This window comes from Rutidosis leptorrhynchoides, chromosome 1 (assembly GCF_046630445.1).
Source record: "Rutidosis leptorrhynchoides isolate AG116_Rl617_1_P2 chromosome 1, CSIRO_AGI_Rlap_v1, whole genome shotgun sequence".
NCBI lineage: Eukaryota > Viridiplantae > Streptophyta > Magnoliopsida > Asterales > Asteraceae > Rutidosis > Rutidosis leptorrhynchoides.
Window position 1 is genome coordinate 537,735,926 of NC_092333.1, and position 23,930 is coordinate 537,759,855.

A 23,930-nucleotide genomic window follows, 5' to 3' on the forward strand; every position below is an offset into this window, starting at 1 on the left:
TTGCTAGATTCAGAGTTATTGTTGGTATGTAGCGCGGCCTGTACTGCAGCTATGTTTGAAGCAAGAAAGGCACGAAATTCCTCTTCGCTCATATTCAAGGTGTGTCGAGTAGTCGGTGCCATTTTCTTCAAAATAGTCAAATGAAACAATTTAATCATACAGAATATAATATGAACTCATTTATAAAAGCTTTTTCTTCATATTAGCGTTTTATAAGTTTAAATTCGGGTACTACCTACCCGTTAAGTTCGTACTTAGTAGCTAATATACAATTCAACTACTACAATTCTATATGAAAAACTGATTATAATAATATATCACATACAAATATTCTTCAAACTTACAACTTCGCTATATTACATATCACATGAAATATAGTACACTATGATACAGGACAGTTTTGAAGATAAATCTAGTTAATACGCAAGTTGTTCAGCAAAGGAAATAAAGACACGTAATTCATAAGTCCAGAAACAAGTCATGCATTCTGGTTTTACTAAGATGACTTCCCATCCTTGGTCTTGAGGAAAATAACCGTTATGACCATTAGCTAGGCATCATGTTGTAATGTCGTCAAAAGGACGATGGTTTTGTAATTTCCAACAGCCCCGTAATAATCTAAAAACCTTGTTTCTCACCCCAACTACTGAATCCGTCACTTGTGGGAAAGTTTTATTTAAAAGCTGCAATCCGATGTTCTTTTTCTCACTTTGGTAAGAAGTGAACATCATTAACCCGTAAGCATAACATGCTTCTTTATGTTGCATGTTAGAAGCTCTTTCTAATTCACGAAATTCTATGTTGGGATATGTTGAGTCAAAATAGGTTCTTAACTCGTAGCGTAAAATTGCATTTGGGTTACCCGTATTTAATGCTTTAAAGAAAACACGGCGTAACTTACGGTCTCCCCAATGTGATATACCCCACCTATCAAAGGAAAGCCTTTTATAAACTAAGGCATTTCTGGAAAGTCTTTCAAATGTTTGACAAGTTAATTTCGCCATTCTAAAACATTCGGTTGTCTACCCTTAACGTCCATTTTGTTTTTATACTGTAAAATAGACAAGGATTAGATTTGTAATAACAAACAATACAAGCATTTTTTACATAGAACATAAAAGTACAAGCACACTACAATACATTTATTACACAACATGCTCACACCCCTCTAATCTGAATCACTGGTTTCTTCTTCTTCGGACTTGGTTCTTTTTCCTAATCTTTTAGGGATATATGATGTTCCTCTAATATGAGTCATCGTTTTTCACATTGGTTTAGAAAAACCTGGTGGTTTAGAGGTTCTCGGGTTATTGTCACGATATTGAAAATACGGGTGTTGACGGTACATATAAAGTTCATCGGGGTCGGAATCAGATTTCTCTATTTTGATGCCTTTTCCCTTATTATTTTCTTTTGCCTCATTAAATTGGGTCGGGGTAATTTCTATAACATCTATAACATCATCATAATCCTCATCAGGATCCGATTCATCGGAAAATTGGTAATTTTCCAAATATTTTGCTTCCTTAGCGGAAACACCATTGACCATTATTAACTTTGCTCCATTGGTTGAGGATTTTCTTTTATTTGACCGGTTTTCTGTGATTCCTACTATTCCCCCCTCCGGAACCTCTTCTTCTTCCGGTTCCTCTTCTTCCGGTTCCGTTTCTTCTTCCGGTTCTTCGGGAACTTGTGAATCTTGCCAATATATATTCGACTCTTCGTTATTATTAGGTGAGTCAATGGGATTTGTGCTAGAGGTAGACATCTATCACACAATATCAAACATGTTAAGAGATTAATATATCACATAATATTTACATGTTAATAATATAAAACATAAGCAGATTTATCGTCAATAAGAAACGTACCCGTAACAAGCTTCGGGTCTTCCTGTGCTTCTGCCGCATTAATATTGAAAACTCTTCCATGGCCCTGCCCATTAGTATTCCCCTGATTCGGGCAATTTCTAATAATGTGGCCCGGTTTTCCACATTTATAACAAACAGCGTTGGTATTACTTGCTCCGACACTATTCGTTTCGGCATTACTTGTTCCGACATTATTTGTTCCTTTAGTTTTGTTAAACTTTGGTCTGTAGACCTCACACTTTGTCGCACTATGACCATTTCTTTTACACCTGTTGCAAAATGTCGTGCAAAACCCCTAATGATTTTCTTCACACCTATGACATGGCTGTTTTTGGTTTTTGTTGCCGTCGTTATTGAGGTTGTTGTTGGGATTGTTATTGTTGTTGAAACGGTTGTTGTAGTTGTAGTTGTTGTTGTTGTTGTTGGGATATTTGTTATAGTTATTGTTAGGATTACGGTTATTGTTGCGATTGTTGTTGCGGTTGTTGGGATAGTTATTGCTGAAATGTCCCGTTCATATTGATTATAAATGTTCCATATTAATTGATTTCGTTGCGAGGTTTTGACCTCTATATGAGACGTTTTTCAAAGACTGCATTCATTTTTAAAACAACCATAACCTTTATTTTATCAATAAAGGTTTAAAAAAAACATTACGTAGATTATCAAATAATGATAATCTAAAATATACTGTTTACACACGACCATTACATAATGGTTTACAATAGAAATATATTACATCGAAATCAGTTTCTTGAATGCAGTTTTTACACAATATCATACAAACATGGACTCCAATTCTTGTCCTTATTTTAGTATGCAACAGCGGAAGCTCTTAATATTCACCTGAGAATAAACATGCTTTAAACGTCAACAAAAATGTTGGTGAGTTATAGGTTTAACCTATATATATCAAATCGTAATAATAGACCACAAGATTTCATATTTCAATACACATCCCATACATAGAGATAAAAATCATTCATATGGTGAACACCTGGTAACCGACATTAACAAGATGCATATATAAGAATATCCCCATCATTCCGGAACACCCTTCGGATATGATATAAATTTCGAAGTACTAAAGCATCCGGTACTTTGGATGGGGTTTGTTAGGCCCAATAGATCTATCTTTAGGATTCGCGTCAATTAGGGTGCATGTTCCCTAATTCTTAGATTACCAGACTTAATAAAAAGGGGCATATTCGATTTCGATAATTCAACCATAGAATGTAGTTTCACGTACTTGTGTCTATTTTGTAAATCATTTATAAAACCTGCATGTATTCTCATCCCAAAAATATTAGATTTTAAAAGTGGGATTATAACTCACTTTCATAGATATTTCCTTTCTCGGAAATAAGACTTGGCCACGGATCGATTCACAAACCTATACAAATATGTACATATATATCAAAGTATGATCAAAATATAATTACAACCATTTTCATTATGTTTTAAAGATTTGAGTGTATTAAGTCAGCTGTCCTCGTTAGTAACCTACAACTAGTTGTCCACAGTTAGATGTACAGAAATAAATCGATATATATTATCTTGAATCAATCCACGACCCAGTGTATACACGTCTCAGGCTAGATCACAACTCAAAGTATATATATTTTTGGAATCAACCTCAACCCTGTATAGCTAACTCCAACATTACTGCATATAGAGTGTCTATGGTTGTTCCAAATAATATATATACATGGGTCGATATGATATGTCAAAACATTTGCATACGTTTCTATGGTATCCTAAGATTACATAATATATTAGAATACATGTATAATACAATATAAGTTAGCTAGGATATGATTTGTATAGATTTGTTAAACATTTCCCGTAGCTAAAATAATCAAAAAATATCTAATCTTGTTTTACCCATAACTTCTTCATTTTAAATCCGTTTTGAGTGAATCCAATTGCTATGGTTTCATATTAAACTTAAGTTTATGAATCTATACAGAAAAAGTATAAGTTTATAGTTGGAATTACAGGTTACAAGTCTTTTTTGTAAAGGTAATCATTTCAGTCGAAAGAACGACGTCTAGATGACCATTTTGGAAAACATACTTCCACTTTGAGTTTAACCATGATTTTTGGATATTGTTTCATGTTCATAAGAAAAATCATTTTCCCAGAAGAACAACTTTTAAATCAAAGTTTATCATAGTTTTTAATTAACTAACCCAAAACAGCCCGCGGTGTTACTACAACGGCGTATATCCGGTTTTACGGTGTTTTTCGTGTTTTCCGACTTTAAATCATTAAGTTAGCATATCATATAGATATAGAACATGTGTTTAGTTTATTTTAAAAGTCAAGTTAGAAGGATTAACTTTTGTTTGCGAACAAGTTTAGAATTAACTAAACTATGTTCTAGTGATTACAAGTTTAAACCTTTGAATAAGATAGCTTTATATGTATGAATCGAATGATGTTATGAACATCATTACTACCTCAAGTTTTCTGGATAAAGCTACTGGAAATAAGAAAAATGGACCTAGCTTCAAAGGATCCTTGGATGGCTTGAAAGTTCTTGAAGCAGAATATGACACAAAAACAAGTTCAAGTAAGATTTTCACTCGAAATAAGATTGTTATAGTTGTAGAAATTGAATCAAAGTTTGAATATGAATATTACCTTGAATTAGAAAGATAACCTACTATAAATAACAAAGGTTCCTTGATCTTAGATGATTACTTGGAATGGATTAGAAAGCTTGGAAGTAGACTTGCAAACTTGGAAGTATTCTTGATTTTTATGAAACTATACTTATGGAATTTATGAAGAACACTTAGAACTTGAAGATGGAACTTGAGAGAGATCAATTAGATGAAGAAAATTGAAGAATGAAAGTGTTTGTAGGTGTTTTTGGTCGTTGGCATATGGATTAGATATAAAGGATTTGTAATTTTGTTTTCATGTAAATAAGTCATGAATGATTACTAATATTTTTGTAATTTTATGAGATATTTCATGCTAGTTTCCAAATGATGTTTCCCACATGTGTTAAGTGACTCACATGAGCTGCTAAGAGCTGATCATTGGAGTGTATATACCAATAGTACATACATCTAAAAGCTGTGTATTGTACGAGTACGAATACGGGTGCATACGAGTAGAATTGTTGATGAAACTGAACGAGGATGTAATTGTAAGAATTTCTGTTAAGTAGAAGTACTTTGATATGTGTCTTGAAGTCTTTCAAAAGTGTATGAATACATATTAAAACACTACATGTATATACATTTTAACTGAGTCGTTAAGTCATCGTTAGTCGTTACATGTAAATGTTGATTTGAAACCTTTAAGTTAACGATCTTGTTAAATATTGTTAACCCAATGTTTATTATATCTAATGAGATGTTAAATTATTATATTATCATGATATTATGATATATTAATATATCTTAATATGATATATATGCATTTAAATGTCGTTAAAACGATAATCGTTACATATAAGTCTCGTTTCGTAATTCTTGAGTTAGTAGTCTTGTTTTTACATATGTAGTTCATTGTTAACACACTTAATGATATATTTAAATATCATTTTATCATGTTAAATATAGTGTATCAATATCTTAATATGATACATATGTATTTAGTAGACGTTATAATAACGATAATCGTTATATATATCATTTCGAGTTTCTTAACTTAGTAATCTCATTTCTTATGTATATAACACATTGTTAATATACTTAGTGAGATACTTACTCATCATAATCTTATGTCAACCATATATATATGTCTATATATATATACCACAACATGTAGTTTTTACAATTTTGTAACGTTCGTGAATCGCCGGTCAACTTGGGTGATCAATTGTCTATATGAAACTTATTTCATTTAATCAAGTCTTAACAAGTTTGATTGCTTAACATGTTGGAAACATTTAATCATGTAGATAATAATTTCATTTAATATATATAAACATGGAAAAGTTCGGGTCACTACAGTACCTACCCGTTAAATAAATTTCGTCCCGAAATTTTAAGTAGTTGGAGGTGTTGACGAATCTTCAGAAAATAGATGCGGGTATTTCTTCTTCATCTGATCTTCTCGTTCCCAGGTGAACTCAGGTCCTCTACGAGCATTCCATCGAACCTTAACAATTGGTATCTTGTTTTGCTTAAGTCTTTTAACCTCACGATCCATTATTTCGACGGGTTCTCCGATGAATTGAAGTTTTTCGTTGATTTGGATTTCATCTAACAGAATAGTGAGATCTTCTTTAGCAAAATATTTCTTCAAATTTGAGACGTGGAAAGTGTTATGTACAGCCGCGAGTTGTTGAGGTAACTCAAGTCGGTAAGCTACTGGTCCGACACGATCAATAAACTTGAATGGTCCAATATACCTTGGATTTAATTCCCCTCGTTTGCCAAATCGAACAATGCCTTTCTAAGGTGCAACTTTAATGCAGTGAAGGTATGCGTAGTGTACTTAAATTTGTCCTCTTCAGTACACTTACTTATGGCAAACACTGATTCGACTTTCTCGGTCCACCGTTTCAATCCAATTGGTCCTTCGTCCCATCAAATTCCAAAGGTTTGCAGGCAGTGAATTCTTTGTAGGAGCATCCTACACGATTTCTTGCACCGTTAGATGTATTGCTAGATTCAGAGTTATTGTTGGTATGTAGCGCAGCCTGTACTGCGGCTATGTTTGCAGCAAGAAAGGTACGAAATTCCTCTTCGCTCATATTCATGGTGTGTCGAGTAGTTGGTGCCATTTCCTTCAAAATAGCCAACTGAATCGAGTTAATCATACAGAATATTAAGAGTAGTCAATAGTGTTTCGTAGCATAATATGAACTCATTTATAAAAGCTTTTTCTTCATATTAGCGTTTTATAAGTTTAAATTCGGGTACTACCTACCCGTTAAGTTCATACTTAGTAGCTAATATACAATTCAACTACTACAATTCCATATGAAAATCTGATTATAGTAATATATCACATATAAATATTCTTCAAACTTACAACATCGCTATATTACATATAACATGAAATATAGTACACTTTGATACAGGACAGTTTTGAAGATAAATCTAGTTAATACGCAAGTTGTTCAGCAAAGGAAATAAAGACACGTAATTCATAAGTCCAGAAACAAGTCATGCATTCTGGTTTTACTAAGACGACTTCCCATCCTTGGTCTTGTGGAAAATAACCGTTATGACCATTGGCTAGGCAGCATGTTGTAATGTCGTCAAAAGAACGAGGGTTTCGTAATGTCCAACAGCCCCGTAATAACCTAAAACCTTGTTTCTCACCCCAACTACTGAATCCGTCACTTGTGGGAAGGTTTTATTTAAAAGTTACAATCCAATGTTCTTTTTCTCACTTTGGTAAGAAGCGAACATCACTAACCCGTAAGCATAACATGCTTCTTTATGTTGCATGTTAGAAGCTCTTTCTAATTCACGAAATCCTATGTTGGGATATGTTGAGTCAAAATAGGTTCTTAACCCCTAGCATAAAATTGCATTTGGGTTCCCCGCATTTAACGCTTTAAAGAAAACACGGCGTAACTTACGGTCTCCCCAATGTGATATACCCCACCTATCAAAGGAAAGCCTTTTATAAACTAAGGCATTTCTGGAAAGTCTTTCAAATGTTTGACAAGTTAATTTCGCCATAACTAAATGTGCTGATGAATTCTGACTGACTCTAGACAAGATTTCCTCAATCATATCCTCTGGTAGGTCTTCTAAAATATTCGGTTGTCTACCCTTAACATCCATTTTGTTTTTATACTGTAAAATAGACAAGGATTAGATTCATAAAAGATAATTAACAAGCAATACAAGCAATTTTTACATAGAACATAAAAGTACAAGCACGCTACAATACATATAATACACAACATGATTACAACCTTCTAATCTGAATAACTGGTTTCTTCTTCTTTGGACTTGGTTCGTTTTCCTAATTTTCTAGGAATATATAGTGTTCCTCTAATACGAGCCGTCATTTTCCATAATGGTTTAGAAAAACCTGGTGGTTTAGAGGTTCCCGGGTCATTGTTACATTTTAGGAAATACGGATGTTGTCGATACATATAAAGTTCATCGGGGTTGGAATCGGGTTTCTCTATTTTTATACCTTTTCCCTTGTTATTTTCTTTCGCTTTATTAAATTGGGCCGAGGTAATTTCTATAACATCATCGGAATCCTCATCGGGATCCGATTCATCGGAAAATTGGTAATCTTCCCAATATTTTGCTTCCTCGGTGGAAACACCATTGACCATTATTAACTTTGGTCCGTTGGTTGAGTATTTTCTTTTATTTAATCGATTTACTATAGGTATCAATATTTCTTCCTCCGAAACCTCTTCTTCTTCTGGTTCCTCCTCTTCCGATTCATCCTCTTCTAGTTCCTCTTCTTCCGGTTCCTCCTCTTCTAATTCCTCCTCTTCCGGTTCCTCTTCAGGAATTTGTGAATCTTCCCAAAATATATTCGACTCTTCATTATTATTAGGTGAATCAATGGGATTTGTACTAGAGGTAGACATCTATCACACAATATCAAACACATTAAGAGATTAATATATCACATAATATTTACATGTTAATAATATATAGTTTCCAACAAAAAAAATGTTAAGCAATCATTTTTGAAGAAAAACACGGTCGAAGTCCAGACTCACTAATGCATCCTAACAAACTAGGTAAGACATACTAATGCAATTTTCTGGTTCTCTAAGACCAACGCTCGGATACCAACTGAAATGTCCCGTTCATATTGATTATAAACGTTCCATATTAATTGATTTCGACGCGAGGTTTTGACCTCTATATGAGATGTTTTTCAAAGACTGCATTCATTTTTAAAACAACCATAAACTTTATTTTATCTATAAAGGTTTAAAAAGCATTACGTAGATTATCAAATAATGATAATCTAAAATATACCGTTTACACACGACCATTACATAATGGTTTACAATAAAAATATATTACATCAAAAATAAGTTTCTTGAATGCAGTTTTTACATAATATCATACAAGCATGGACTCCAAATCTTGTCCTTATTTTAGTATGCAACAGCGGAAGCTCTTAATAATCACCTGAGAATAAACATGCTTAAAACGTCAACAAAAATGTTGGTGAGTTATAGGTTTAACCTGTAATGACCGGGAATTTTCCGACCAAATTATACTTATGAGATTAATATTTACATAAATTAAACCATACCAACATGATAAGCAATCCAAATTGTTGAGACTTGTGTTTTTGAAAAGAGTTTTACACAACGTTTAACCATCCAATATGACCGATGATATCACGAACTATATAACATACGATAATTATACGTTTGTGTATATATATGTATTTATATATATTTAACATGATCTAAGGATGGTTTAACATCTCATTGTGTACTAATGACAATGAGTTATAAGTATATTTTGAAACTACTAACTTAAGTTTTCAAAACGATAACTATACGTAACATTCTTTGATATATATACTTATAATCTATAATGCTTATACATGTATCGTATATATAATGTATTTAATCACTTTTTAAGGACTTAAATACATAAAACAATATAAGAATATTCACAAAAGATAGCTATATTTGAATTCTCGTTCCGTTTCCTCAAGATTTCTATACGTATATCTAGGGTATATGTACGTGTATCATACCCAGCTTCTATACGTATTTACTATTGGTATATACACATCAAATCAACATCCTAATCAACATTATTACTGCCCTAGATATGAGGTAACTAGAATTTGTCAAGTAGTATGAATTATTAGTAAGAAAACAAAATTAGGAATCCTTTTCTTTCTTTATAAACTAAAAAGGTTTTTATAAATGAACACCATTTCTTCACTCCATTTTCTCATACCTACACCCTCATTTCTCTCTCAAAATACTCCTAACTTCATACTTGATCATCTCCAAGCATTTTCTCCATCATTTAGCTTCAATTACAAGCCTTAAACACCATAAGAAAACTCTTTCAAGAACATATAAAAAAAAAACCACCCATTTGAAGAAGTATACTTCCAACCTTTTGATCTAACTCCACCACTCTTTGATTCCAAGATTTTTTCTTATCTCTTATAGTAACTTTGTCCAAGTAACTTCAGGTAGTAACCTTGTTCATAATCTTGTTCGATTCATAATTATATAGCTATCTTATTTTATGTTGTAAAATTTTAACAACAAGAACATAGTTTGAATGATTTCAAACTTGTTTGCAAACTAAATAGAACCTTCTAACTTGACTTTTAAAACACTTAAAGACCTGTAATATATCATAATGATATGCTAACCTAACAAGATATAACTTGGTTTTACAAAGAACATCTTAAAAACTGAATCTACGTCGTCGGAGTGCAACCGGGGGCTGTTTTGGGTTGGAGAATTAAAAAACATCTTGAACTTTGAATTGGAAGTTCATGTTCTGGAAAAATGATATTTCTTATGAATATGTTAACACATAAAAATTTCATGGTTTAACTCAAAGTGTAAGTATTTTTAGAAAAATGATCATTAAATGTTGTTTTTATGATGGAAAATGATCACTTTCATAAGTTTCACCAAAGTTTGGCCTATAACCTGTGATTTCGAATACAAACTAAGGTATTTTCAGTTCATATTCTTAAAATTTGACTCGATCCAAGGAAGTGGCAAGTTGAACCAACAAAAACATAGTTGTAATGAAGAAACTACGACTAAAACAAGATTGGGTATCCGAAGCTAGTTTAGCTACGAAAATATTTGGAGAAAAAGTAAATTAATCATATATTTTCTAATTAATATGATATTTTATATATAATTACTTATGATTTGATTTTATATATTTTAGGACCACCCATAAATAACACGAGAAGATTAATCATAAGACCTCATGATTGTACGCAACACGTCAATTTGACAACACGGTACTTTATGTACGCAACACGTCATTTGACAACATGGTACCATGGGTCGAGATTAATTCTGATCAATACGAATACGATGGGGTCTTTATTTATTTTATTTAAGCAACTAATTGTGGACCACTAACATCGGACTGCTAACTACGGACTAAGAAAATATTAAAAGTATTAAAAGTATATATATATGTAACGATTACTTAAAAAGAAAATATGTTGATATATTATATATATGGTTAGGTTCGTGATATCTATCGGAGACCAAGTCGAATTAAATACCTTCAAGGCAAAAATGAGTTTCATTTGCTCCCTTTTTAATTGCTTTTGCAATATATATTTTTAGGCTGAGAATACATGCGTTGCTTTTATAAATGTTTACAAAATAGACACAAGTACTTAAAAATATATTCTACGTTGAGTTGTACCACTGGCATATTTCCCTGTAGCTTGGTAACTACTATTTACATGGGTATTGTAAACGCGAATCCTGTTGATAGATCTATCGGGCCTGACAACCCCAACCGGACTGAACGACCAGTATTCAACGGTTGCACAGTACTTCATTTTGGTGACTACACTTGGTACGGTGTAGTGAGATTTCATAATAAAAGAAATATGTGACGTTGATTAAATGTTAAGTATGGTTACCAAGTGCTCAACCACTTAGAATGCTTTACATACACTTGCGAGTGTATTATGTTTATGATTATGAAATCTTGTGGCTATTAACATATTGAAATGATTGCTATGATAAACCTATGAACTCACCAACCTTTTGGTTGACACTTTAAAGCATGTTTATTCTCAGGTACGAATTAAGTCTTCCGCTGTGCATTTGCTCAATATAAGGACATTACTTGGAGCCGATCATCGCAATGGGACCAAATGTTAATGACTTCGTCCAGGTGGATTAGGACGGGTCCTTTCAGTTGGTATCAGAGCGGTGGTCGTAGCGAACCAGGTCTTGCATTAGTGTGTCTAACTAGTAGTTGTTAGGATGCATTAATGAGTCTGGACTTCGACCGTGTCTACATGTCAAAAGTTTTGCTTATCATTTCTAGTCGGAAATCATCTGCTTATCATCCTTAGAAAATTACCTGCTTATCATTTATAAGTCTAGACACGTTTTACTACATTTACTGCATTGATAGTGTATAGACGAATTCTTATCTTAGCATATCTGTTATTGCGAACTTTGACTGATATCTTTTCAAAGATTCTCCGTAATTTACGGGATTTTGGTATTATATATACATATCTAAATTATGTATTGAAGAGTACCAAATCTAACTCCTATAATCTATTCCATACCAAAAATTCATTTTCCCCATTATACAAGATGGATTCCGCATCTAGTTCGAATTCTTCAGATTCCGACAGTTATGCCGATATGGATTTCCATTCGGGCTCCGAAAGCAGCCTCACCGGAATGGATCAACCAAATTCCCATCATCTATTCTGGATGAATTGAGGATGGGTTCGTAATATACTAAATCACTGGAGACAAGAAGAAGGTGATCCATTCCATCCACCAAATTGCCCTCTTGGCGGTGAACCTGAAGCACTTACCGGCGAACCTATTCGAAACACTATTTTCTCTCTCATTTCTAGAGTATCTCGTCATGATTTTATACTATCCCATATTACAAATCTTGTTCAATGGCTCGCTCCAACCTCCAATCATCCCGGTGTACTAGCAGAAGTTAACGAACTTCGCGCTCGAGTGACGGCTTTGGAGAACATGGTGCGAAGGTTGCAAACACCAGCAGCAGCACCAGCAGCATAATCAGCACCACCATCAATAACATCAACAATACCATCATCACCACTAACAAACAAAATCCGCATCACACGTCTCGACATCATAATCTGTCCCACAAACATCAACATCATACGCACCATAGATACCAAGGAGTACCAACAATAATGAACGATGAAGTATTGATCCATAACTTCATTGATATTCTGCGAAGAATATGTGGTTTCAAAAAGTTTTAGAGATTTCTTATTCTAGCTCAAACCGAAAAGCAAATGAGATTAATATCATTTTAACTCATTAAATTCATGATTTCATCTGAAGAAAATATATATGTATATATGTTTTCATAAAGATTGTAATTAAAAGTTCTTTTGTACAAAATATTAATGGTGAAATTTTTTTTTTAACGGGTAGGTAATACCCGAGGAATAATTAGATTTCATCTTAATAAGTTACATTGTACATTCGTCGAAGCTGATTCAACAGTCATTTACTATCCTACTTACAACCACCGATATACGTATCCGTTCACCGCAGAATAACCATTTTCATTCAATTTCATATTTGGATTTTGACTTCCCAGAATCCAACAAGTGGCATATGAAGAAAACATATGACAAAATAAAATCTGTTAGAAACAAACAAATTAACTATGAAAAGTTTTGTTAAGAATCCACGCTAACTGTTCCAGCTAACTATTCCTAGCTAACTGATTACATTTTATTTATCGCAGTTTATTTATCGCAATTTAATTATCGCACTTTTATTTACCGTCATTTAATTTCTGTAATTATTTTACGCACTTTAAATATCGGGACACGTATACAATGTTTTGACATATCATATCGACGCATCTATATATATTATTTGGAATCACCATAGACACTCTATATGCAGTAATGATTGAGTTCTCTATACAAGGTTGAGGTTGATTCTACAATAATATATATAGTTTGAGTTGTGATCGAGTCTGAGACGTATATGGGTCACGACACGTATTAATTAATTCGTATATTATATATTAAACTATATATGAATTATTGGACTGTTACTGTGGACTATCGACTGTGGACTAATGACATTGGACAATTAAAATGAATTAAAATATTGATTATAACATATGAAACTAAACATTTCTTCAAGATTGCCACTTGATTTCATCTTAAACCTCATTGTATCTTGACGATTACAATCAGCGTTCAAATCTATCATGATTCTTAAAAACACCTCAATCGAGAGGATAAACTAACCGCACTTCATATACGGAAGAAAAGATTGATGCATATAGTTATGCACCTGAAAAACCCTCGGAAACTGAGTAAACGTTTGACACGTACCTGTTCTAGTTCCTTTGACATTGTTATTACCGAAGATCGTTTTGCAATCCCTTTCCAAAGTAGCTAATTTTGTCACAGCTCCAGCAAGTCAACTCCGACTTTTCATCTGAAACAACTTTATTATAACCGCGATATATATGCGTACTCTTTATTGTTACTGGGGAACCTTTTATATTCCACAATATTACCATCAGCTATTAATCATTCTAAAAACACAATTCTCCTGAAACTACCTCGGTTTGATAACCGATGACCCAGATCAGTTAACTTTGAAAATGCTGACGAAGCAGCATGTTGTAGATGATCTTAATGGCCAAAAGTTTGATGATATAGAAAGGAGTGTTAGGAACGCTCGATAGAAAATTTAGTACCGAAAAGCGGATTATGTGAAACTATGAAGAAAGCCGTGGACAAATCACAAAGAATAAGTTTGCCTTCAAAGAATCCAAATGATTCTGTGCCTGCTGAAATCGTTAGCAAACATCTTATTTCTCATTCTAAACCTTCACAGACAAATCTTCTTCATCATCCATTGATATTAGAAATTCTAAGATATTCTCTTATGTTCTATTATAAATATCCTCCATATTTCTGGCGATATTTTCACAACTATTCTTATCTGAGATCATTTATCTCTCCGTAATATCTGCAACATAAAAGAAACTGTGTTAGTTTCTAAATTTTGAAACCTTCGAGTTTAAAATATGAATGTTTTGAAGTAGTGTTGGGAACTGAAGCATGGATTAGTATAATATAATGACACTTGATTAACGTCATTATATTACAGTAAGTCATGCTGAGTTTCTAATGAAGCAAGATGATTCACAGTACCGTCATCATGTGCCATTTACACGACTCTTACATTCTATCTAATCTCTAAACATATCAAGAGAATATTTTTCTGGATGACTCGGTCTTCTCCAGGGTATTCTGGTAATTTAACAAATCAAAATCATTCTATTACCATTTTCTTCTTAGAGCATTAGCTATGTTCATTCTGAATTTCATATCTACGAATTCCGGACCATTACTCGCTTGACTCGAAGTCGGGAAGAGAAAACGAAAGCATGAAGCTCCGAAAATAATGAAGAAAATAAACTCCGATAATAACCCCGAAATTACAAACCGTGTATATCGATGCAGATAGCAATATAGAGACACGGGAGAATTAGAAACACTATAAACACAAGAGTATAGTAGAAGTAAATAAATTCTTCTTGTGGTAGATGAAAAAGAAGAATGACATATATAAAAGTTAGGAGTATATCAAGAATCAGGACTGGATGGAGCATATTGATGAATGCTTTAAAGTAAGAATCAAGAGAGAAAGAATAGAAGGTGTGAGTCGTGGAAAATAAGGAAACGAAGGGTTGAATTTATAGTGAAATATCCGACAGAGCAATCGGGAACAGATTATTGCATATAATCAAAGAAGATCCTGATTTCCTTAATCACCAAAGAACCAAATCTTATTACGTAAAATTCTCTTTAAATCCCTTAAATCCCAGAAATCAATCATAACTACGTCATCGGTTAAGACGAATATATTTTACTCATCTCACTCTTTTATGATAGTCTCATTTATATTCTTCGCATAATCGAATCGTTTTATCTACATTACTCAATGATGATAAAACTCCATTATCACCTTATATTTGTCATGAAAACCTTCTTATTGTTATCCATAATAACCTCTATCAAATTTCGGGGACGAAATTTCTTTAACGGGTAGGTACTGTAATGACCCGGAATTTTCCGACCAAATTATACTTATGAGATTAATATTTACATAAATTAAACCATACCAACATGATAAGCAATCCAAATTGTTGAGACTTGTGTTTTTGAAAAGAGTTTTACACAACGTTTGACCGTCCAATATGACCGATGATATCACGAACTATATAACATATGATAATTATATGTTTGTGTATATATATGTATTTATATATATTTAACATGATCTAAGGATGGTTTAACATCTCATTGTGTACTAATGACAATGAGTTATAAGTATATTTTGAAACTACTAACTTAAGTTTTCAAAACGATAACTATACGTAACATTCTTTGATATATATACTTATAATCTATAATGCTTATACATGTATCGTATATATAATGTATTTAATCACTTTTTAAGGACTTAAATACATAAAACAATATAAGAATATTCACAAAAGATAGCTATATTTGAATTCTCGTTCCGTTTCCTCAAGATTTCTATATGTATATCTAGGGTATATGTACCTGTATCATACCCAACTTCTATACGTATTTACTATTGGTATATACACATCAAATCAACATCCTACTCAACATTATTACTGCCCTAGATATGAGGTAACTAGAATTTGTCAAGTAGTATGAATTATTAGTAAGAAAACAAAATTAGGAATCCTTTTCTTTCTTTATAAACTAAAAACGTTTTTATAAATTAACACCATTTCTTCACTCCATTTTCTCATACCTACACCCTCATTTCTCTCTTAAAATACTCCTAATTTCATACTTGATCATCTCAAGCATTTTCCCCATCATTTAGCTTCAATTACAAGCCTTAAACACCATAAGAAAACTCTTTCAAGAACATATCAAAAAAAACCACCCATTTGAAGAAGTATACTTCCAACCTTTTGATCTAACTCCACCACTCTTTGTTTCCAAGATTTTTTCTTATCTCTTATAGTAACTTTTTCCAAGTAACTGAAGGTAGTAACCTTGTTCATAATCTTGTTCGATTCATAATTATATAGCTATCTTATTTTATGTTGTAAAATTTTAACAACAAGAACATAGTTTGAATAATTTCAAACTTGTTCGCAAACTAAATAGATCCTTCTAACTTGACTTTTAAAACACTTCAAGACCTGTAATATATCATAATGATATGCTAACCTAACAAGATATAACTTGGTTTTACAAAGAACATCTTAAAAACTGAATCTACATCGTCGGAGTGCAACCGGGGGCTGTTTTGGGTTGGAGAATTAAAAATCATCTTGAACTTTGAATTGGAAGTTCATGTTCTAGAAAAATGATATTTCTTATGAATATGTTAACACATAAAAATTTCATGGTTTAACTCAAAGTGTAAGTATTTTTAGAAAAATGATCATTAAATGTTGTTTTTATGATGAAAAATGATCACTTTCATAAGTTTCACCAAAGTTTGACCTATAATCTGTGATTTCGAATACAAACTAAGGTATTTTCAGTTCATATTCTTAAAATTTGACTCGATCCAAGGAAGTGGCAAGTTGAACCAACAAAAACAGAATTGTAGTGAAGAAACTACGACTAAAACAAGATTGGGTATCCGAAGCTAGTTTAGCTACGAAAATATTTGGAGAAAAAGTAAATTAATCATATATTTTCTAATTAATATGATATTTTATATATAATTACTTATGATTTGATTTTATATATTTTAGGACCACCCGTAAACAACACGAGAAGATTAATCATAAGACCTCATGATTGTACGCAACACGTCATTTGACAACACGGTACTTTATGTACGCAACACGTCATTTGTCAACATGGTACCATGGGTCGAGATTAATTCTGATCAATACGAATACGATGGGGTCTTTATTTATTTTATTTAAGCAACTAATTGTGGACCACTAACATCGGACTGCTAACTACTGACTAAGAAAATATTAAAAGTATTAAAAGTATATATATGTGTAACGATTACTTAAAAAGAAAATATGTTGATATATTATATATATAGTTAGGTTCGTGATATCTATCGGAGACCAAGTCGAATTAAATACCTTCAAGGCAAAAGTGAGTTTCATTTGCTCTCTTTTTAATTGCTTTTGCAATATATATTTTTGGGCTGAGAATACATGCGCTGCTTTTATAAATGTTTACAAAATAGACACAAGTACTTAAAAATATATTCTACGTTGAGTTGTACCACTGGCATATTTCCCTGTAGCTTGGTAACTACTATTTACATGGGTATTGTAAACACGAATCCTGTTGATAGATCTATCGGGCCTGACAACCCCAACCAGACTGGACGACCAGTATTCAACGGTTGCACAGTACTTCGTTTTGGTGACTACACTTGGTACGGTGTAGTGAGATTTCATAATAAAGGGAATATGCGACGTTGATTAAATGTTAAGTATGGTTACCAAGTACTCAACCACTTAGAATGCTTTACATACACTTGCGAGTGTATTATGTTTATGATTATGAAATCTTGTGGTCTATTAACATATTGAAATGATTGTTATGATAAACCTATGAACTCACCAACCTTTTGGTTGACACTTTAAAGCATGTTTATTCTCAGGTACGAATTAAGTCTTCCACTGTGCATTTTCTCAATATAAGGACATTACTTGGAGCCAATCATCGCAATGGGACCAAATGTTGATGACTTCGTCCAGGTGGATTAGGACGGGTCCTTTCATAACCTATATATTATCAAATCATAATAATAGACCACAAGATTTCATATTTCAATATACATCCCATACATATAGATAAAAATCATTCATATGGTGAACACCTGGTAACCGACATTAACAAGATCCATATAAGAATATCCCCTATCATTCCGGGAAATCCTTCGGACATGATAAAAACGAATTCGAAGTAATAAAGCATCCGGTACTTTGGTGGGGTTCGTTAGGCCCAATATATCTATCTTTAGGATTCGCGTCAATTAGTAGATCGGTTTACTAATTCTTAGGCTACCAAGCAAAAGGGGCATATTCAGCTTCGATCATTCACCCATATAATGTAGTTTCATTTACTTGTGTCTATTTCGTAAAACATTTATAAAACTGCATGTATTCTCATCCCAAAATATTAGATTTTAAAAGTGGGACTATAACTCACTTTCACAGATTTTTACTTCGTCGGGAAGTAAGACTTGGCCACTGGTCGATTCACGAACCTATAACAAATATGTACATATATATCAAAGTATGTTCAAAATATATTTACAACATTTTTAATACGTTTTACTGTTTTAAGTTTATTAAGTCAGCTGTCCTCGTTAGTAACCTACAACTAGTTGTCCATAATTAGATGTACAGAAATAAATCGATATATATTATCTTGAATCAATCCACGACCCAGTGTATACACGTCTCAGGCTAGATCACAACTCAGACTATATATATTTTTGGAATCAACCTCAACCCTGTATAACTAACTCCAACATTACTGCATATAGAGTGTCTTTGGTTGTTCCAAATAATAGATATAGATGGGTCGATATGATATGTCAAAACATTTCCATACGTGTCTATGGTATCCCAAGATTACATAATATATTAGAATACATGTATAATACAATATAAGTTAGCTAGGATATGATTAATATAGATTTGTTACCAATTTTCACGTAGCTACAACAAGCAAAAATAACCAATCTTGTTTTACCCATAACTTCTTCGTTTTAAATCCGTTTTGAGTGAATCCAATTGCTATGGTTTCATATTGAACTTAAGTTTATGAATCTATACAGAAAAAGTATAAGTTTATAGTCAGAATTACAGGTTACAAGTCATTTTTGTAAAGGTAGTCATTTCAGTCGAAAGAACGACGTCTAGATGACCATTTTGGAAAACATACTTCCACTTTGAGTTTAACCATGATTTTTGGATATAGTTTCATGTTCATAAGAAAAATCATTTTCCCAGAAGAACAACTTTTAAATCAAAATTTATCATAGTTTTTAATTAACTAACCCAAAACAGCCCGCAGTGTTACTTTCGGTTTTACGGTGTTTTTCGTGTTTTCCGGTTTTATTAAGTTAGCATATCATATAGATATAGAACATGTGTTTAGTTGATTTTAAAAGTCAAGTTATAAGGATTAACTTTTGTTTGTGAACAAGTTTAGAATTAACTAAACTATGTTCTAGTGATTTCAAGTTTAAACCTTCGAATAAGGTAGTTTTATATATATGAATCGAATGATGTTATGAACATCATTACTACCTCAGATTTTGTGGATAAACCTACTGGAAATGAGAAAAATAGATCTAGCTTCAAAGGATCCTTGGATGGCTTGAAAGTTCTTGAAGCAGAATCATGACACGAAAACAAGTTCAAGTAAGATTTCCACTCGAAATAAGATTGTTATAGTTATAGAAATTAAATCAAAGTTTGAATATGAGTATTACCTTGTATTAGAAAGATATATTACTGTAAATAAGAAAGATTTCTTGAAGTTGGATGATCAATTTACAAGATTGGAAGTAAGCTAGCAAACTTGGAAGTATTCTTGATTTTATGAAACTAGAACTTATAGAATTTATGAAGAACACTTAGAATTTGAAGATAGAACTTGAGAGATATCACTTAGATGAATAAAATTGAAGAATGAAAGTGTTTTTAGGTGTTTTTGGTCGTTGGTATATGGATTAGATATAAAAGATGTGTAATTTTGTTTTCATGTAAATAAGTCATGAATGATTACTCATATTTTTGTAATTTTATGAGATATTTCATGCTAGTTGCCAAATGATGGTTCCCACATGTGTTAGGTGACTTACATGGGCTGCTAAGAGCTGATCATTGGAGTGTATATACCAATAGTACATACATCTAAAAGTTGTGTATTGTAAGCATTTTTGTTAAGTAGAAGTATTTTGATAAGTGTATTGAAGTCTTTCAAAATTGTATGAATACATATTAAAACACTACATGTATATACATTTTAACTAAGTCGTTAAGTCATCGTTAGTCGTTACATGTAAATGTTGATTTGAAACCTTTAAGTTAACGATCTTGTTAAATGTTGTTAACCCAATGTTTATTATATCTAATGAGATGTTAAATTATTATATTATCATAATATTATGATATATTAATATATCTTAATATGATATATATACATTTAAATGTCGTTACAACGATAATCGTTACATATATGTCTCGTTTCGAAATCCTTAAGTTAGTAGTCTTGTTTTTACATATGAAGTTCATTGTTAATATACATAATGGCATGTTTACTTATCATTTATCATGATTAAACATAGTGTAACAATATCTTAATGTGATTCATATGTAATTAGTAAGACGTTGTTATAACGATAATCGTTATATATATCGTTTCGAGTTTCTTAATTCAATAAACACAATTTTATGTATATAACTCATTGTTAAAATACCTAATGAGATACTTACTTATCATAATATCATGTTAACTATATATATAATCATATATATGTCATCATATAGTTTTTACAAGTTTTAACGTTCGTGAATCACCGGTCAACTTGGGTGGTCAATTGTCTATATGAAACCTATTTCAATTAATCAAGTCTTAACAAGTTTGATTGCTTAACATGTTGGAAACACTTAATCATGTAAATATCAATTTCATTTAATATATATAAACATGGAAAAGTTCGGGTCACTACAAATATGAAGCGTTGATTGCGGGTTTAAATATCGTGCATAAAATGAATGTCACCAAGTTGCGCGCTTTTACAGATTCGCAGTTAGTGGCAAATCAGTTTAGCGGCTCTTTTGACGCACATAACCCCTCAATGCAAAAATACTTGAAGTTATTGCAAGAACCAGCTGTGCGGTTTGAGCATTTTGAACGTGCACAAGTACCAAGGAGTCAAAATAAGAAGGCGAATGCGTTAAGTAAGCTGGCTGCTTTAACATTTTCACACTTTCAAAAGCAAGTTTGGGTAGAGGAATTGCCAAAAAAATTCATTGACAATGATTTAATGGTTGCGTCTGTTGAAGAAGAACAACCAAACTGGATGGAGCCAATTCTGCAGTATATCCGCAATAATGTTTTGCCAAATGATAAATGCGAAGCTCATTTAGTTCGCGAGTGAGCACCAATGTACATCATTCAAAATGATATTTTATATCGTAAGTCATATTGCGGCTCAATTATGCGGTGTGTTGGCCAAATTGAAGCCGAGATGATAGTGGATGAAGTGCACAACGGTTCTTGCGCATTACATTCAGGCTATAAAACCATTGCGGCTAAAATTATGCGGATGGGTTACTTTTGGCCATCCTTATATCGTGATGTTGTAAAGATTGTTAAGCGTTGTAAGAGTTACCAAAGGCATGCGCCGTAGAATAGGTTGCCAAGGCATGATATGATCCCTGTTAATTCGCCATGGCCATTTCACAAGTGGGCTATTGATATTTTAGGACCATTTCCCGCAGGTCCTGGCAATGTCAAATTCCTAATTGCGGCAATTGATTATTTTACAAAGTGGGTTGAGGCTAAGGCGGTTCGCACTATCACTGGAGTGCAAGTGAGTAATTTTGTTTGGGAATATATTATCTGCAGATTTGGCATTCCACGCGAATTAGTTAGCGATAACGACGCTCAAATAGCGAAAGATCCTTTTAAAACATGGTGCATTGATTTAAATATAGTTCAAAAGTTTATGTCAGTGGCACATCCACATGCTAATGGCTTGTGTGAAGTGACAAACCGCGACATTGTGAGCGGTATTAAAAAGCAGTTGTATGAAAAGCGAACTGGTTGGGTGGATGAGCTACCCAATGTTTTATGGGCGCATGGCACTACTTTCAAGAAGAGCACAGGGGAATCACCCTTTAGTTTAGTATATGGCTCTGAAGCAATAATACCCGCTGAAATTCTTGTGCCAACACATAGAGTTGCTAACTTTGATGAAGAAGCAAATGGTGAAGCCTTATGCGAAAACTTAAATTTAATAGAAGAGCGAAGATTAATGGCTGCTATCAGGGAGGCAAATAATAAACAGCAAATTGCCAAATATTATAACAAAAGAGTGCGCGCATTGTCCTTTGATATAGGCGAATAGGTACTGCGAAATAATGATGCAAGTCGAGCAGAAAAACTTGGTAAATTGGGACCTAAGTGGGAGGGTCCTTACCAAGTTGTTACTATTAATGAGGCAGGATCATATAAGCTCGCAGACATAGAAGGGCGAAATCTCCCAAATGCGTGGCATGCTGCTTTATTAAAGCGATATTATGCATAAGTTTGTAAAAATAAAGTGTTGGTTAACGCGCATATGTGTTCAAAATGTCAAATGATATATTAAACATACAGTTGCTATTTTTCTATGTGTTTTTATTTTAATTTTTGCAAGTCTTGATCACACTTGTAAGAATATGTGAAATAAGCACTTGTAAGAATACGCGAAAAGCTTGTATTGATAAAGTAAATAATACTTCGTGGCATATCTACAATTTATGGAACATTTTAAAAATGTTTAGTTTTAATATACTGATATGTTTTGCGAAGGCTAAGTCACGTAGTGATGACATTGCCCACTTACGCAAAAGCTAATTATCGCAAAAGGATGTTAATTTCCTAAGTGTTTGATTTTGCCATACTGAGATGCTTCGCGATGCTAATTAATTGCCTAAGGATCGTTTCGGCAGACTTAGAAGATTCATAACGTATAAATATATACAAATACAGATTGTTTCGCAAAAGTAGATACTTATTATGTGCACGATAATAATAGTTGAAAATTGCAAAGAGCAAGTCTATGAAATGAATATTATTGACACAACGCTATATAAATAAAAGTACTTGCAAAAATATTAACAATGAAAATTTTATTAATAATAACGCAGAGATAGCTGCGCGCTAAATTTATACTATACAATTTCATTCCTTCGATAAATCAAGCTTAATGATGTCATCTGCAGTGGCATCATCTTGCTCGCTTATCGCCGTTATCTTTAGAATGGGAATTTCTGCTATGTTTTCCCTAGAAACGGCAAACACAGACTGAGCATATGCCACAGAACATAGGCGGTCCGCTATGTCAGTTAGTAGCGGCTCTGGCAAAGGGCAATGAGTGGCAATCTGATCCATGAATTCCACCCTTTCGCGCAATTGTAGCGCATCGGCGTATGTGGAAAATTTAGCGGAAACAGGATGCGAGTTGATAATTTTTCATGACAACTCGGGCAGATGTTGGCGGAGCTTTGTAAATTCAAGCTCCGCAGAAGATTTAGCGGCTAGAGCGCTGTCTCGCTCTGAAGTCAGCTTCACAACATCCTCCGTCAATGCTTTAACGGTTGCTTG

General features: G+C 32.9%; 2 protein-coding genes across 2 annotated transcripts; both read left to right on the top strand.

The window, feature by feature from the left end:
• Positions 1-21,327: 21,327 nt before the first annotated feature.
• LOC139842710 (uncharacterized) lies at positions 21,328-21,717 on the top strand. The gene has a single exon (XM_071832825.1). The coding sequence runs from the start codon at positions 21,328-21,330 to the stop codon at positions 21,715-21,717; it is 390 nt and encodes a 129-aa protein (XP_071688926.1).
• A 60-nt stretch (positions 21,718-21,777) lies between these two features.
• On the top strand, positions 21,778-22,689 carry LOC139842719 (uncharacterized). The gene is made up of 2 exons (XM_071832835.1): positions 21,778-21,956; positions 22,188-22,689. The coding sequence occupies exons 1-2, from the start codon at positions 21,778-21,780 to the stop codon at positions 22,687-22,689; spliced, it is 681 nt and encodes a 226-aa protein (XP_071688936.1).
• The last annotated feature ends 1,241 nt before the right edge of the window (positions 22,690-23,930 follow it).